Genomic DNA, 19,033 nt, shown 5'->3' with positions numbered 1-19,033 from the left:
AAACTTGCTCAAAAGGTACCATGGGAAAAGAGCAAATACCATACTTCAGCCAACAATGAAAGTCATTGTGACTTTTCGCTCTCTAGACATAATTTCCTTTAAATCATTTTCTTCCCCATTTCAACAGACGTGACACACCAACAACTGCCACATCAGAACACAGATAAAGGTCTGACACTGTTAACTCATTACAAACTAGGGCCCAGATCGCTGTGGTTACACACAGGGCTTGCGGTTGCAGAAGGAACTCTATTATACTTTCAGTCCAACACAACGGATGCAAAGTTTAATACCCACACGTACAGTAAGCACACATTTCAGTCTTAGCTCCTGCTTGTGCTCAAGAACTCAGTGCAATCGGAAGCCCAAGCCGCCTATCTAACCCTTCCCAGCAGCTCCTCCCTCCCCAAGTCCAGAAGAACACAGCACTGTTCAGATACTTGGTCATCTTGCTGGGGCAGAGGTAAAGCAGAACTACAGAACCAAGGAAAGCAGGAAGGGATAACAATAACACACTGAACACGGGGGGGTTTGCACAATGCTTAAAGAACTATAAACAGTTAAAGCCTCAAGTCAATGCTGCTCACCCTTTACACACCCGTGTGCACACAACAGTCAGCAAGACACGATGAAGCTGCAGAAATGCTCTGAACTGGTATCACTGGGCACCCGAGTGCTTTAAATGTTCTGCTGCTAAGAGACAGTATCTCCGAAAACAATCACAGCTTAGTACATGTCTACAAACAGAATTACAGTACTGACTTTAAAAACAGTTTCTAAGGCTCAGACTGAGTCCAAAAAGGCCTCCAATTGGGTTCATTCAAGCTCTTATGTTTGGAATGAATGCAGCATAAGAATGATTGCAGCAAGACATCCACAGGTAATTTCTACATTTATTCTTTTTTTATACCAAAAAAAGTTATGTGCAACAAATAGAATTCATACATATTTACATTGGTTTACCTGTTAGCAAAATTGGATCCTAAACCTCCAATAGAGAATCTCTCAACCTATATTGATAAAAGGAACATCTGCCCAATGACTCCATTTCAAGGGATGTTTAATTTGGAGCTTAAAGCACTAGTAATAAATAGTCGATGGAACATACTATACAGAACAAACACCTAGTATTTAGGCCATGCTTAATACAGTTTTATGGTAGCAGAATACTTCATCTTTTCTGGACCAGTTTTGTCTAGATCACATTTAAACGAAGTTGGCAGAACCAAAGCTAGTAGATCTCTTTAACTTTAGCCCATATAAATTAGGAGCATCAAGTGCTGCCCGAAGCACCTCACCAATCTTTTGGAACCATTGAGAGATCTGTACAGCAGAGACAAACGCATCCTATGGTATGCAGAAACCTAAGAAAGAGATTTGTTGTCACTTTAGATAGCGAAGGTGGTAGGGAATGTTTCATTGGCCTTAGCATTGCAAACACTTGACAGTAGGAAACTTCCAAGAACATTCATTTCTGAAACGAGACTTGAATGCTTCGTTGGCCTTCAGAGTAGCAAGTACCTTACAGTAAGAGGATTTCAGGAATGTTCAATTCCTAAGAAGTTTTTGGGTTTTTTGCCTTTCCAATCCTCCACCCCACCATAGAACTTCTAAGAGCCAATGAGGGTGAGGAGAAGCCCAAATTCAGAACCACTGTTTGTATATTATGATTTCTCTCCCCCCCCCTTAACCCCCCCATTCTCTTTGAGTGTTGAAACATAACCAGAATCTGTGTAATGCCCCCCTGTCCTGCCAGACCAGGTATTAAGTTACTGGCTTTTCCCCATAGTATCCCCAAGATTCCTCAAGAATTTGCCTTCAGATTTGTAAGGGTCAAATTAATATCAACTACATGTTAAATATTTGCCACAGCATTAGTTTTGGCTGGGGGCAGGTGGGGGGGGAGTTGCATGAAGCACTCCTCTGATTTCCATCACATTAACTAATCATAACCTGAGCCATTTTACTGGAAGAAATATGCTGGTCCTATCGTTGGGAGCAACAAGGAAAGAGTCAAAGAACTGGAAGCAGAAAGGTCCAGATTTCTACTGCTAACATTATTTTGCCCTTTATTCAGGCCAACTGCATTTCCGAAGCACAAGGGAGGAAGTAGAAGAGTTAGGGCCATTTCTAGCAAATCACTTCCAGTAAAAAGTAACTGCAAGAGAACACAAGACAAGAGTTCACAATTGAGGATCAGACTGGCAAGTTTGTGCACAAAGTGTAGCTGCAAATTCTTCCAGAGACCAAACTCGGTTTCCATTTGATCCCTATGGCCACACACACACAAGGACTGCAGACACGACTGCACAAAATCTGGCCCTAAACAAGTTTACTAAGCAAACTGAATCAACAGACTATGCCCACACAGACAAGCACAAGACACAGTGAAGTTAGTCAACACCTATACTTTCAGCTGATGGGGCTTTTCTCCTTTGTTTTTGGTGTGCACTACACCCAGAAATTGGACCAAGTAATCACTGGTAATACTTGTCTCCACTGCTGCTTGTTCTGAGGGATCAGCGCTGCGACTAAGCACTGCAGGCAGCACATGTTCACCTCTTCCTCGGATGAAAAAGATGCCTTAGAGTAGATCACAGGACTGCATCAAAATAAATCTATACAATGTATTAAACAGTGATAGAGCCTCAAGGCTTGTAAGAGAACGAAGTAAAGCCTTGAAGGATCAGTTTGATCAGTTTAACATCATTCACTCCCCTCATAGCAAAGCTCAAGGCATTTGAGAGACAGAACTAAACATCAAGACAAGCTTTAACTATACTCTGGTCAATACAAAACGCATTTAATGAATTGTCTAAAACTGTTAGACAAGAGGGACAAGTAGTTTAGTGTTACATGCAACAGATGTTACTCATACCACAGAACTCTATACATAAAAGCAGTTTCCACCTACATCCTTGATACAAACCAGAAAATTACTTTAGTAATTTAAATAGTATTTTGTGAATTCAATCTAAAAAGTCTACTTTTCTCTATGGAACACTGCATGTTTCACAGTCAAGTTTATCCTCAACAACTTAGTGTTTAGAATCCACCTAGCCAGACAACATAAGTGTCTCTCTTTCATGTTTAAGCAAAAACATCCTAAAATTAGTTAAGCTCATTCTTTAAATAAATGGGTACGCAGTTGGAGTTCTTCATATTTAGAAGCTGACAAGGGCAAAAAGCAGCACAGCACCAATTACAGAAAGTAGCTGAACCAATACATTTTGGTGTCACAGAGTCTGAAACACAAGTACTTTACTTTCCCAAATTGCATCATCAACCTTCAATCGCATTGATTTAACTGAAACAATATTGCTACCACTTCTCAGTCTAAAAACTAAAACAGATCTCTTAATACTCTTCTATCCCCAGCAAGTTTGCCTGGGAATTGGTTGGTTTGTTCATTTTTAAAGCAAGGACACTTCTGCCTGCCAAGTTCAACACAAAGTATTTGGTTTAGGATTTTAAGACAGAAGGCACTTTTAACATTCAGCCTTAGAATACTGAGTGCAGAAACAATATTTACGATTTTGTTCCTCTGTTTAAATCTGCAGTTTAATTTTGTTTTATTCCCAGTTAGTTATTAGAAAGAGCAATGATAGCACTGGATCACATTTCATTTTCAGGAGCACATTTACTTACTTATCTCACTAAACAGCGTGCCCTTCCAAGGGATCTTATGTATGTCAGGCCTAAAGTTCATTTCCTAATATAGCACAAACCAAAGATCCCGACGAAGATCAATTAAGGAACTGCTTCTTGGTTATCCTATTCAGTCAGTGGTTTCCACTGCAAATTGCAATTCTATACTGCAGCATTCATATAACATCAAGCATTAGTAACACTGGCTGGCTGACCACAGGTTAAAAATGAAACAGCTTTGCATGGAAATTAAGTCCTTCCAAAGAACTCTGGTACACCAACCCCCAATCTCCATGTAATATCCCAGTGGCAGCTTTCTATTGACCACATTAAGCTATTTCATTCTGTACAGAAATTAATGACGTTGTGGTTTAACAAACGTACTTCAGGTTTCAGCTTTAATTCCATTGCTTGTTACTGAAGACACGGACAAAAAGGAATGGAACAAAACCCAACCATCATTCTCACGACAGCACTAGCAGCGAGTGCAGCAACTCAGTGTTCTACACAGGTCACTTCTTCCATCACGTCAGTCGAGTATTAGCTGAACACTGACAGCTCCTAGGCTAGCAAAACTGATTGTACAGTGAGTTCTCCAGGGATGAAACCAGAATCTCTAGTTTTATTTACAGCATAAGTCCTAGTCAAATCTAAGTCCATCAGCTAAAAAAAGAAAAGTAATACACATACTGTAAACATGGCAACATTAAATATGGTAAATCCTAGTCTAGAATATTTAATGTCATGATCACATCTTGTTATACCTGAATTTATATACAGGATATTTTATAGCAAGTGTTACCCACTTCACAAGTGGAGGGGGGAAGAGAGTCTAGGTTTTGCTGTGGCTAAAACTCCTTCAAAGTAAAGTTAAAGCTTGTCTTTGATTGTATTAGAGCTTTCTTTCATAACCACATTGAAGATTAGCACAAAGGAAAAAGCAATTATCTAGGGCCCCTTCAAATTGATAATTAAAAATTCTGTTATGATTCTCTGGGAAAGTGTCTGATATGGAGAATAAAAAATTACTGCAAAATAAACTTAATGGAAGTTGGGTCTTCAGACTGTCAGTCAAGAGTTCAAACAGGCCTTAGTCCTGTTTGGGTTGGAGTTGCCGTTTCCAGGCCTCGTTCAAATAAACTAGTCGTTTGTAGTTGATGATAAAGAGAATGAAGTTCAGCAAATATGTGATGACGCAGACAATGCAAAATTCCTTCAGCACGAAGTACAGAATGTATGCCAAGTACAATGACCCTACTACAGACACTATGGAGGATGTCATGAGGATTAGAGCTGCTACTGCACTTGCTGTCATACCTGCAACAAGAGAGAGAAAGTTACTACCGTTGCTCTCATTCCCCCCCTTCCACACAGAGCAAAAAGCCTAAGCACTCTAATTCGAACGGAAGGCTACTCAGCAAGTTGGTATTACATAGAAGCCTGTTTAAAATACCATGAGCTCCCAAATTGCTATTTGGAGGGGAGCTTCTAGGTTCTGTACGACAGTCCTTTGATAAGAAGTATGTGTATTAACCATCTTCTGTATTCCTGAGTTATGGGAAAGTTACAGGTTGGTCAAGTTATGTCTGTCAACAGCTTTATAGCAGACCATATAGTCACAAAGAAGTATGCAAGTTATTAATTTCATGCACTTTTTTCCTATCCCTATTACTCCTACAAAACTCGTGAATTCCATTTTTATTTCCTCTCTTTTCTGTCATGCAAGACAACGCTAAATACACTGAAGTGAGAATACCAGTGCAGCAACTCTCTTGATGCTTATAATAATAGTATAACAGGAGAAAAATGCAATTGCTTTGGTTATCAGTTGGGGTTTTAAGCCCTTTGGAGAGATGTGTCATTAGACTGGTGCTAAAATAGATAAAAATCACATGCATTTGTCTGGTCTCCTGCAGATTACACAATGTGTAATACACTCATGGCCACAGAGCTTCACTTTAGCCTCAAAACTGAATTAATACTTACCAAGCAGCATTTGTAGTATATAAAACACGAGTCCAAAAACACTGTTTGACTGATTTATTGCACTGTCCTTTCCAAAGATGGAACCCAACAGACCGAATCCTCGACCCCATCTGTAAAACAGTGAAACTAATTAACTCGTATTCGGGTACCTGTTGCTTTACATCAGTATTTTCAGTTCAGCACTGTTGAGGAATCAAGAAAACCCACCCCTCACACACACCATATATTCTGACATGACAACCACAGTCCTATGCGAGGTTCAGTTATCCTGGAAAACCAAGCAGCTTGCAACATGGGGTGCACTACGTAGAACTTCATCCTGCACGCTGCTGGCCGAAGTTATTTGACACACCAGAAACTACCCAAATCATATGGTTGCGACTTCACCGAATGCCACGTCTGCTGCCTGGGGTTGGAGTTTAAAGCTCTTTCATCAAATAAACACTTGCTTCCTCCAACAACAGCCTTAGCAGTTCATACCAGCATAGTAAGTTGGACACTGCTCACCATACAGCTGAGGGAAAACAGTACTTGGTAACTGGTTGTTACCACTCTACCAGCACTCCTCTAACTGGCCCCAGACCAAGAAAAGCAGAGTATGTGTTTGCATTTAGCTGTTCCTGATCAGCCTAACACCTTAGGAGGAACCCAAATCCGTCAAGCAGACAAGCTGGAGATGGTACCATACAGGATTCACAGACCTCATTTGTCAGAGCCCTGGCACAGTGTGACATCTTGAACCAGTACCTTAACCACAGAGTGACTTTCAACTTTTTAGTGATAAGACAGAAAGTGACACAAGCCCTATGAAACTGCTGCAGCAGGAAGGGGATAAGAGATTAAATGAGCAAATGTGCAAGAAACCATTAATTCAATGCCATAAGGCAGATCATGCCATTATTTGTTAGAAGCAAAGAGGACTGTATCTATTAGTGCTTCAACATGCAACTGAACGTTAGGATATCCGCCAACACGTCTCTGGAGCACCAAGTTAAGTACTGCATAAAAGGCTAGGTTCACATTATCAGGTGAACTGTCATGTATCTATGTAAATAAAAGCACAATCCCTCCCTGCTGTTGGAGTAGTGAACACCTGCGTGCTCCATGTATGCTCACACAAGTGCCATTCCCAAAGAGCTTCTTGTACTAGTTAGAGGCAACAGCGCTAAACCAAGGCACTGCACAGGTTTGCTCTGTGTGCTACAGGAACATTGCTGATATACTTTGCCATACATCTGAGACCAGTGAAAGGCTACCACCACATTACAAGCAGTTTCCTCACGTGAGAAAGGTACCAATTAGTCCAGTTTAAGATGGTCTCCAAAACACTTCATGATCTCACAGCCATTAGCAGAGTATTTTCAAAACGTCTTCAAATCGATCATTTTAGTTCAACCTTAGTAACTGCCTGGATTTAACTATGACACCCAAGTCTTGTGCTCTTCTCACCTAGAAACTGAGCAGAAACTTTGCCCCTACAAAGCACGTTTACTGCATAAACAGTAAAAAACCAAACCTGCTTTCAACCAGTTTGGTCTCAAATCTCATAACTGACTGAAGTGAAACCTCGGTGCGAATATAAAGCTTTAAGCCAGCACAGAGAAGACTGACACTGCTTTACCACAGGACAACGTCTTGTATCCCGGAGCCTCAAAGGCTCAGAAAGGCACCAAGTCAATTGCTGGGGTGAGCAGTGTTGTGTGGCCTCGCTCCCTGCAGCCATCCCAGTGGAAGTCTGGGGCTGCACAAGGCTGAGTGCACATCCTCCCTCCAGTATACGATGGCAAACAGTCCCGCTTAGCATCCAGTGTAGTTTGTGAGTGAAGCAGCATCAAAGATCTGGGAAAGCAGCTGTAGAGATGCGAGTGCAGCACTTGACAGCTAAGGAAGCCATGCTTCCAAGAGGGAGGGATTTCAAAGCAGACCAAACACCATGCAACAACAGATAAGCAAACATCATAAAGAAATATGCAAGTTCCAAAGAATCTTCGCTATGACAAGACTTTCCTCGCACACACTGGAGGTTATCTGGATCTTCAGTGAGAACTTTGGTAAGATGGCCACAGCACATGACAACTGCATCATCTGTCCAGCTACCAAATGCAGTATTAAGGAGCCAAATACATTAAAGGCATCATCATTTTGCATTGTTTTTACTGTTCTCTATTACCACATTTATAGGTGCTTCAGGTTACTATCCACAGGTGCAATTTCTTCTTGTCTCCAAGTGAGACTTCTCTGCAGGGTGACTTTAAACTCTATTTGAACACACTCAGGCCTTCCCTACTGAGAGACTAAACAGCAGAACACAAAGTGTTCTTTGACAACCATGTCAAGTGCAAGGTCCCAGGCACAGCTACAGGTTGGGCAGAGAAGAGAGATACAGAGCAGCCCTGTGGAGAAGGACTTGGGGGTGCTGGTCCATGAGAAAATGAACGTGAGCCAGCTTCAGTGTGCGCTTGCAGCCCAGAAACCAACCATATCCTGGGCTGCATCAAAAGGAGTGTGACCAGCAGGTCGAAGGAGGTGATCCTGCCCCTCTGCTCTGCTCTCGTGAGACCTCACCTGGAGCATCGTGTGCAGTTCTGGTGTCCTTAACATAAAAAGGACATGGAACTGTTGGAACAAGTCCAGAGGAGGCCACGAGGATGATCAGGGGCTGGAGCACCTCCTGTATGAAGACAGGCTGAGGAAGTTGGGGCTGTTCAGCCTGGAGAAGAGAAGGCTGCATGGAGACCTCATAGCAGCCTTCCAGTATCTGAAGGGGGGCTATAGGGATGCCGGGGAGGGACTCTTCATTAGGGACTGTAGTGACAGGACAAGGGGTAACGGGTTAAAACTTAAACAGGGGAAGTTTAGACTGGATATAAGGAATAAGTTCTTTACTGTTAGGATGGTGAGGCACTGGGATGGGTTGCCCAGGAAGGTTGTGAATGCTCCATCCCTGGCGGTGTTCAAGGCCAGGCTGGACAGAGCCTTGGGTGACATGGTTTAGTGTGAGGTGTCCTTGCTCATGGCAGGGGTTGGAACTGGATGATCTTAAGGTCCTTTCCAACCCTAACTATTCTATGATTCTAAGTGTGCCTAAGTCTGTGGTTCACATTAGCCAAGCTCAAAGTAACTGCAGGATGCAGAATTCCTACCCTCTCCCTGCTCTAGCTGTGTGCTCTCACCTCTACTGTGTGCTCCTAAGATCCTGTCATGCTCCAGAGCAAACTCAAGCTTAAAACATCAGAAACTTCAGACTGCAGAATCTGAGCCTTCAGTTATTCTACAAGTGAATAAAATGCTGCTAATGGAAAGATAATGAGTCTGAGCCCTTCCTGTGGTCAGGGTCCCCAGGTGAACTGCTCACAGCTGCGAGAAGGTGAAAGCTTTCTCCACATACAATAGTTCATTAAATATCTCCTTGGCTTTGCAGCAGTGTTAAGAACACGGAGTATTAAATTTCAGTCCATGGAGTACAACAGCTCTGATCTCGCATCTTATTCCACACACTTGAAGACAGTCGAGAAGCCTGGGGTTTGAGAGGAAGCACTTTTTCCAACCTTGCAAGGTTTGAAGTGGAAGTTTTCTGCATCAATCTGAAAAGCAAAATATTTAGACTTTGTGTATTTCCATTTCTATCTAATTTCTTTCCTGAAGAGGCTAAATCATCTCCTAATTCTGTCAAGGAGGTCCCAAAACCCACTTGGCACAACAAGCCAAGTACTTTGCAAGCAATTGAAAGAAGGTAGAACACCGAGTACAGGAATCTTCCTTCTCCCACCTGAATCATGCAAATCACACCCAAGTTGTAACTGAAAGTCTAAACATATGGAAAGAAATAGCGAGAAGACTGCAGTCCTAACCACGAATTCCAAGTAACAGATTAGTAAAAAGGACTAGAAACAGCTCAGAAGTTCTTGTGTGTCTCATAAGGATTATGATTTACAAGACCTATTGTTAACTGGGATCAGTTTGCTGGCCACAGAACGCTAAGTAAAACGAGCTGCACCAATTCAAGAGCTGCCTCTGCAGCACGATGAAAGCTTAGCCCAACACCGCTCTTTCCTGGTACTGACTTTGGCTCCCTGTCCCTTTCAAGTGCTCTGTTGTGAAACTCTTGCTGAAGCCACCCTTGCGTGATTCAGAGCACTATGACAACACAAGTGGCAAGACTAATTCTGCCGCACCCCAATCTCACTCCTAGTGAGAAAAAAGCAAACTAACTACAAGGAAGTTTTAAAGTAAACCTTTGAGCCATCTTCCTGCATGGCTGAAGTAACTCCATTCCTGTCTGTTCAAGATGACGCTCCCCGTGTGCAGGTACAGCTTGGAAAGTGCTTTACAAACGCTTCAAGAAATCCAAGGCAAAGTGTTCATGCAGTTTTCCAATGCCTAAAATCAAATACTATTCACTGTACTATTCGCTATACTGCAGTCAGTGACTTCTAGTCCAGTGTGCATCTCACTCTATCAAGAGGAGGAAATGCACTGAAAATGATCACCCAGGCACTAAACAGTGTCCCTTTTGGGCTGTGCTATTTAACCACAATCAGAAGCATTGCGTTCTCAGAAGTTTCAAGCAGCATTTGCATGCACTTGACACCTGTTAACAGGAAGAACTGAGGTCATTTTGGTCCACAAGTGACATCTCTCAAATAAAATCCTACTCTGTTAAATCTTCACCTCCTCTGAACAATTATGAACATCCTCCATGTTCCAGAACAACGGATTGTGGGAGTACACTTAAACTCTAAACATGTTACTGTAACTGCAGAAAGGCAACCAAGAGAACCACATGAAGCACACAGTCTCTTGGTCATTTTAAAGACTAAGTAAACAAGCTCCATCTTTATGTTAAAAGCTGTTAGTTATCAGTCTTAGCTCAGAAAGCAACAGAATTCCAAGCCTGCCGAACACAGCAAGTCAAACAAACAAAGTATGCATGTAGCCATGAGTCAGATTATTGTTTCATCCTGTCTCTGTAAGAAATGCTATACTGTTTGCTCTAGCCAACCACTTCAGTGCTTACACTTACCTGCAGGAGGTGTTTTTAAGGGCTTTTACAAAGAGATCATTCCCCAAGATGCTCTTCTTAACCTCAATCATCATTAAGAATCAGCTTAAGAAACTTCTGCACTGGGGTTTCCCCTACTCATTCACTCCTCATCTGCAGGTACAACTCTGAATGCTCTTTACAAACATTTTCAGAACAGTGATTCAAGAAATCCAAGACAAAGTGTTTAGAACTGTTCATGTAATTTCCTAACGCCCAAAATCAAATACTACAGTGACTTTTTGTCATGCCTATGCTGAAGCTTTCCTGAGTGCACCTCGACGCTTTCTGAACACCCACTTGACCTCCGCAACAACCTCCAGTGATGCCAGGATCACATCAGCTCAGTTTCACTTGGCAGTCCATAGCTCTCCTGTCAAGAAAAGAACTAACCACTGTATATTCATTTTAACATGAAAATAACCATACTGGATCAGGTTGAGGCCAGCCAGCTTCAGAACCACGTCCCTGACACCAGCCAGCAGCAGATGCCTTGAACAAAGCACACGCACTTCCCAGTTCACATTCTAGTCTCCTGAACATCTAGTTGAAAATGCTCTCAAGTCCTTCAGGAGACCAGGTTATTAAATGGCATGGATGATTCAAAAGAACTAAAGAACTCAAGTTTTGTTTTCACAGTAACATTACTTAAAGCCCCTCATTTCAAGATTGCTTTTCATCCCATTAGAATTCTTTTGTTATCGACAGCAAGCACCATTTACCACTTTGTAACCCTGAGGAAACAATAAATATCATTTCCTAAAATAAGCCTACATCTGGCAAGCGATGTGCCCATTTCCTGAAGTGTCATTTGACTTCTGAGATAAGTTACAGCACAGAATGGAAGCTCTCAGGAGGGAAGTAGAGCTGGCCTATACTCACACATCATCACACTCAGTGAAAGGCTCATATAAAGGTCAAAGGAGCTGGAGCAATGTTAAGAAACTGGCTGCAGCTTCTTTACAACTTCATTAGAGGCTTGTGGCTTAAACCTAGATCACGGTTACGGGGTTGCTCAGGCCATTCTAAGAGTTTTAATAAATTAAGTAAAAGCCTTCGATTAGAACCATAAGAAAGAAAGGAGATTAAGAACTCCCACTTGTAAACTTGCCAAGAGTGCTGAAAAGTTGTGGTCCATTTCATGTTTCAATCTATGCACAGGATTTACCCTAAACAAATAGGATTTTGCTCTGTATCTCTTCCAGCTCTACCTCAGAAACAGACCAAAAACCTCTCAGTGTCTAGATCAGGAAGTCTCAAGCAGAAAGTGGTTAATTATTTTATAGCAGTTTTCATAGACACACTGGTTACTCAAGCTGCAAGCCAACAGCACTGTTCTACATAACCTCATCTATTAAGCTATCATAAATGAAGCCTGAATTTGAACTATAGGCACTTTGTTAAATTTACTTTGCAACAGGCAAAATAATTCTCAGCCCTACTGCAAATTCCAGTCAAGCTGGAAATGATGGATTGATGAAAAGCCAGAATACACAAGTTCATGTAGACACTGTAAGGTTGGAAAGACGGGTAGTGAGGGTACTGCTGTATTATATAAAACCTGGACCTCAGCCACTATGCATTCCAGCAGCCTGAAGTGTTAAGTTATCAATTTCCTGTTAAAAAGATAAGGCAAAACTCACTTGAACCATCAGCTCCTGCTGCTTTGGGAACAGCCTCCTTTAGAGCCAATGAAACTGGTTTTCTGTAAGAGTTCCTGAAACGCCTTCCTCCCCCCCAGCACATGGAATAACCTCTGGATCCCTCCCAGCTCACATCCTCCACAATCAAGTCCATCAGCTATCAGCTCTGTCCCAGTCCTGTTTGCACATGTGCTGCCTGCCTGGCTGGCAGACCAAATGGGACAGCCAGCCTCAGTTCATGGCAGGGTTTTCCCTCCAAAGTTACTACTTTGAGTCTCTCCCCCTGCCCTTTTAGCACTGAATCTGTTTCTATGAAACTTTACTAACTGAGAATCATTTAGGTTGGAAAAAGACCTTTATGATTGAGTGCAACCGTTAACCCAGCACTGCCAAGTCCACCACTAAACCACGTCATTAAGTGCCTCACCTGCACATCTTTTCAATATCTCCTTTAAGTTTTGCCATTAAAAGATTAAAAAATAAACAATAAATTATTAATACAGTGCAAAGGTAAAACCTCCTCTGGAAACCAGGCTAAAAAAAGCAGAATAACACAGCCTACCTTGGCCTCAAGTTGTTTGCACTATTTGGCTCACCATCCTTAGCTGTAAAATTTGTATCAGCTATACCAGTTCACCATCACCCTGAATGGTGATGAAACAAATGCTGCTGAAACAAAGGCCTGACATCCTAGATGGATTCTGCCTACACTGATTTCCCTCTGCCCAAGCAACAAGCTAGAGATCTTCAAACCTTCCCTCAGACAGCACAGACAATGAACCCTTGCTCCAGAATAACTGAAGCAGCATCATTACAGCTGCTCTCTAACCACTGCAATCCTCATTTTATATGACAGGACAGATTATAGCTGAGTCTCAGGAGGCCACATTTTCATGTAAACTATTTCAGTAGCCTAAGAACCACAAATACGATTCCTGTTGAATGTAACACCAGCTGCTCCACATGCTGCCCTTCAGCAGTTTAATCAAACTTCTACCTTTTCCTAATGGAAGATGCCCAACAAAAACAACCTGGCTCAGGTTAAAGACAATGCTGACTAAAAAAGAGCAGAGACTTGCAAAACCAGGGAAGCTTAAAAAGCACACAGGTCTCATTTGTGCCCACTGGTTCACAAAAAGTGACTACACATGCTTTTCCCACTTCCTGCATAAAGCTACTTTCACCCTTTCTCACCTTTCTCCCCAGTCACTAACAATTGTAGTTGTCAACCTCAAATGAATCTGAATGCTGGCTTGCAGGTACAGCAATAAAAAACAGCTGGGAACTTACCATTAATACAAAAGATAACCACTAAATACTGTTCTTAACCTGGAATCAAGCAAACTTTACATGACAAAGTTTACAGGAACTGCCCCACAACAGAACTGAAGGGGATATAAACATCGTATATTCCATGCCCATGGTGTAGAGAAGTGATCTCCACCCCAGCGTACTTCTACTCACACAACATAGCACTGAAGTACGGTGTTGCAAGGACAAGCAGTTCAAATACATCATTTACACTCAGGTCTAAACTCACTGCTTGAAGTGATTGATGACGGTGAGCAGAACAATACAGTAATGCTACAGTTGACACAGGCTGCGCAGGGCGAAACCAGCAGAACGAGTGCACGTCTGCACAGAGCAGTCCCCGATGCATGCAAAATGTTACAGAGAGGCATTTCCAAGAAGCACCAGATGATTATTTTGGTGCACCCCCTGGAAGACATAATGCAAACATGCATATCAGACTTTCAAAACAGGCGTTTCAGAGTGGCTCAAGTGCACAATGGCAATCCAAGACCCTGCACGTTAGCCTAAAGTTCAGAAGAAGGAACCCCTAAAATACATCATCTACCACATTATACCCAGATGAACACAGAACCTTAACAGACTCTAGAACTTCTTCAGTAAGTCAGCTAAAGATGCTAACCTAGAGCAGTACTGACCGTTTCCAAACCTCTTCCCTTACACAGCTCCCAGTATTGCCGAAGATAGACAGTGGCTTGTGCCCTTTGCTCATTCATGCCATCTGTCTTCAGTCTGCACTGAAGTTGTTACAGCATTAACACATGCCACGCTACAAAACTTGCTTCAAACAGAGCCATTCACTAAACTGCTCTGCAGGAACCTGAAATTAATCAGGACAGAAAGCAGAAACATAGCAGAAGGCCTAAAAGTCTCCCTAGCTCTGGGTCTCTCCATTACTACTTCAATGTCACGTTTTCTTTCAAGCCACACCGCTATCCATATTACTTGAAACTTGTCTATTAGCTTAATTCCCTCTGTGAAACTATTGTTAACAACAAGACCAAGGGTATTTATCTGTCATGAACTGCTGTTAGCCAGTTTCATTACAAATAAAGCCATGCTTGCCACTTCATCACTCCCAATTATGAGACAGCAACTCACTTAAAAGAGCTACACAACTGCCAAATGAAGATACGTGTTTCCCTCATACCTTCCTTTATATACAGCCCTTAGCTGGTTTTAAACCATTTCATGAACTTTCTCCATGATAACAGCTTGAAATATGCTGACCCTGAGTATTTTGAATAAGGAATACTAGGGAGGTATCTCTCCAACACAATCTTCTGCATGAGTCAGACTCTCCTACAAGATTTTTCTGCGCTCCTCCCTTTGCATGCTGGTAATCTTTACAACATTTCTGTTCTTGTTGTTGTGCCAATACCAGATTTGGCTTAAAAGCAAGATTTGGAAATGTTAACAGTTTATTAGTGGAAAAAAAAAAAGCCCTCCCTAAAGGCCAGAACTTGATTCCAAAGTAACTCAGCCCAGGCAGGAGTACACTAATTTATCCTAATTATTCTATACAGTTAAAATTAGTTCCAACACCATGAGGTGCTTTTTAAAGTTCCGCTGTTGGAGTCAACATGCAAAATAACACTGTTATATTACAAGTTCCATCACCAAGTCTAGCTTAAAAAGTCCCACAACCAGAAGAACGCTCTAGAAGCCTGGTAAAAGCCACAAAGTCCAAGTCTGTCACCCATTGAAGTCTGTAGTTAACCCTGCCAATCAAAAACCAACTGATTTCTGACTGCCAGTGTAATAGTTTAATGAGAAAAGAAACAGATGAAAGTTAAATCTGCATTACATGTGAAAATGCTGGAACACAGTATTTGCAACTCTACTACACTGCAGTTACAAGTTCCTGTCAGTAACTGAGTTTCAGAGAAACTCCAGTGACGTGGTAACCAGGAATACTCTGTTGGAGACAGAATGACTGATGGATGGGGAGCTGTGGCAACGTGGAAAGTAAGATTCATTTCTTTCAGTGTTATTCTTGCTTCAAAGTTTCATAGCTTGCCCCTTTGACTTACTTTTACAGCAATAATCCTTTTCTGTCTGGCCTGTAGAGCACTGAGAGCACGTTCTTCCTCTCCAAATAAGGTTTGACTGAACAGAACTCGCACGCTCCTTTTCCACACAGTCCTTTTCCCACTCGCTGTAGTTATCACAAGCTGCAATACTTCAGTCTTTAAGCATGACTCTCCTAGCAACAGCTAGCGAGGTTTTAGCTGATTTTATCCCTCACTGTTCGTATTACTACACAGAATTCCTACAGTAAAGATTTTACAGGTCTTACCATGGCATACTCAACATCTCAGCTGCAGTGTCACTAATGAACACTATAATTACCAAGCAGCATTCCATAATTAAAAATCTAAAGATACAATTGGAATTGTTTCACTTCTTCAAAGCATTCAGTAAACAGCCGTTAAAACTATTACTTCAAATTCCCTATCTCAATAGTAGCATTACAATAACAATACAAAGCTAATGAAGAAACAACTTACACAAGAACAGGCAACTATAGAGACTACTTAGGTGCTTAAATCCCTGTTACTCTCTTTTTACCTTGATAGCTGTGGTAAAATTTACTCATTTACAACTTACTGATGGTACTCACTTGGTTTAATCTCAGTAATCTATGCTCAATTTTAACTTTTAAGTTATCTGGCAAGCTAACTGAAGTCTTCTTCCTGTTTAGATTGAAACTTCCCATTTCAGGACACTTCTCATATAGAGCCATGAACAAGCACCTTCACAAACTGATTACCTGATGGCAGAGAGAAAAGCAGAGTTAAGGCCCTTATTCAATCACAAGAGCCTCCTTTCAGGCATTCAGACACACACATCTCTTTGTAGCGTAACACAACCCCATTTCTGCCACCACAGAAATGGTTTTAATAAGAGTTCCCTGTATGTTTTACCTAAACAATTTAACTGGCCCCCACCTTGATGGACAAGGGGCATGTCCCCCCTCACTGCCTTGTTATGATGATACAGCAAGTACCTCTATAAAAGCAGTGACAGATTTGATGCAGGTTACACTGGGGGGGGGGACACGACACAAGGGGGAAGCATCTGAAGCACTCATTCAGCTGAAAGCATCAAACATGATAATAACTAAATTCTAATTAAAAAAATGAAGCATTTGTTGAAGAACCAAACCCCTCCCCTTCCCAGCTCCCTACCTGTAGATGCCTTTGTGTATGTCTTTATATGCCTATATATATATATACACATATATATGCACAGAGCAGCGCCGATATTGCTGAACAACTCATCTTCTTTAGTTGAAATACTTGAGAATATGCTGTTAGGATACGCTGTTTCTTGGCCAAATTACATCTGAACGTATTTCCTGTACCACGTTCACCCTGGTAGCACTTGTAGCTATACAGCAGGTTAAGTCTTTTCATTACTGCAACTCACCCAACTAGTGACCTGACAACAGGCCAAGCCACCAGCATATCAGAACTTATACATTGACTCTCCTAATAGAAATAAGAGCCACTGGCCTTTAGAAAGCAAGTGCTGAAGTAATTATTGACAGGAAGCCTGTCAAATAAACCAGGGTTTGGACTGGCCTTTTGCAGCTCTACCAGTTAACACTTCCTCGGCATCACACAGCCAATCTTCAGTGCTGCCGGGCGACACTCCCATCAAACCCGCATTCAGGTACTTCAATTAAAGCAACACAAACCCAACCATCGACAGCCGCCCGCGTTTACGTGGGCCTTACCCGCCAGCCACACCTGCAGCACTTCACTGGTGCACAGGCTCACCACCAAACCGCCCGTCGCTCCGGCTAATCACCGGTCATTACAACACGCGAATTGCGGGCGCCTCGCCCTCCGGCCCGCGGGGATCCCGACAAAACGCCGCTCCCACACCAGCCCTCCAGCGAAGGCGCTGCCTGAACCCGCAGCCCCGACACCCTCCTCCTCGGCCTGCCCGCCCTGCGGTCCCCAGCACAGGCCCAGCCGCCCGCCCGCCCCTCAACGCCTCAGGGAAGCGCTTCCAATGACGGGTCCCGGCCCGCAGCCGCCGGCTCCTGCCGCCCGCTCCAGCCGCCCCTCACAGAGCCGACCCGGCCTCCCAGCACCCCCCAGGCCATAGCCCGCAGGGTTCCGGAGGCAGCGCTCCCGCCGCTCCCAGCCCTTTCCCCGCGGGGCAGCATGAGGCGGCCACGGGTCCCATGCCCGCCTCACCTGGAGGTGATGGCGGCGGAGCAGCGGACCCGCTCGCTGAAGTCGCACAGCGCCTGGTAGTGGATGTCGTGGCCCTTCTCCCGCTCCAGGTGGCAGGCGTACAGGGAGAGCAGGATGCCGGCCGCGCACACGGCGGAGCGGGCCACCCGCTCCCAGCGCGGCACCGACACTCGCAGCAGGACGGGCGCCGCCATCTTACCCCCTCCCTCCGGCGCCGGCCAGCCGCGCACGCGCGCACGCACCCGATTGGCTCAGATGGGCGGGCGCGCCCCTCTCGCCCCGCCCACACTCGCTCGCGCCGGACGTGGCGCTCCGCGACGACGTCACGTCAGCCCCGGGGGCGGGGGGGGGGGGAGAGGGGGGGTGTGGCGCCGCCTGGCGGCCGTCAGGCAGCACTGCAGGGCGCCCTGCAGAGAGCCCCGGCGGCTCCCCTCTCCTTTGCGTTTGAGCAGGAAAAGGAGGGTTTCCACCCTTTTTCCTTAGGTCTGGGCCGTTCCGGGCAGCGCAAACCCCGCACGGCTGAGGGGGTGATGTCCCATTCCCTCTAAGCAAGGCGGGGTCGGTCTCTGAGCCACAGGGTTTGGCCGTGACTCGAGAGACAATAAGCCAAACCTCACAGCCTGCAGACAGACAATGCCCATCTGGTGCCCCCGGTGCAGAGGGACCTTGCTGAGGGCCTGTTGTGGTCCCAGAGTTTACCAGGACGCTTCCTGGGACATGGAATTTGGGCAAGAAGCATCCAAAGCACACGAAGTTTGGTTTTCTCAGCGTACACCACAGCCTCGTGCTCTGCCTGGCTCTGGAGCAGGTGTCAATGCATCCTCCCAGGCCTTGTCTTGGGAAGAATATGCTCCATCGTTGAGCAAAAAGATTTCATCATCTGTTTCACAGACCTAGGATCATCCAGGTATCCCACCTCTAAATGCAGCCAGCAGACCCAATAGTGCTGCTTGGAATTAGATGGATACAACCAACAGCAATCAGGCTGGATCTTCTTTCCTTTATACCTCTCTATCAGCACTAGCACCAACACCCGTCTGCCTGTAGTTTAAGAACCAGCGAGTGTCTCTGGTCTACCAACACAAAAGTGGATGGAAACGGATCTTTGCTTGCTCTGACCCCCCATCACCACTGTTATGGTTTTACTTTGGGGTGGCTCCTTGCACTCCATCCCTTCCCTGTTTCCATTGTAT

The 19,033-nt window shown here is 43.9% G+C and overlaps 1 protein-coding gene across 1 annotated transcript; it reads right to left on the bottom strand.

Moving 5' to 3' along the window:
* Positions 1-873: 873 nt before the first annotated feature.
* VKORC1L1 (vitamin K epoxide reductase complex subunit 1 like 1) lies at positions 874-18,078 on the bottom strand. Its single transcript, XM_061470492.1, has 3 exons — positions 17,841-18,078; positions 5,635-5,744; positions 874-4,965 (listed from the first exon to the last, which is right to left on the bottom strand). Exons 1-3 carry the CDS (start codon positions 18,032-18,034, stop codon positions 4,739-4,741), a joined length of 531 nt encoding a protein of 176 aa, XP_061326476.1. The 5' UTR covers positions 18,035-18,078; the 3' UTR covers positions 874-4,738.
* Between the last annotated feature and the right edge of the window lie 955 nt (positions 18,079-19,033).

The sequence above is a fragment of the Pezoporus flaviventris genome, unplaced genomic scaffold, assembly GCF_033815535.1.
Source record: "Pezoporus flaviventris isolate CSIRO_AGI_PZ_B2104156 unplaced genomic scaffold, CSIRO_AGI_Pfla_v1 ptg000063l, whole genome shotgun sequence".
Taxonomy (NCBI): domain Eukaryota; kingdom Metazoa; phylum Chordata; class Aves; order Psittaciformes; family Psittacidae; genus Pezoporus; species Pezoporus flaviventris.
The sequence above is the reverse complement of the archived record's forward strand: the minus strand, read 5'-3'. Positions and strand labels throughout refer to the sequence as shown.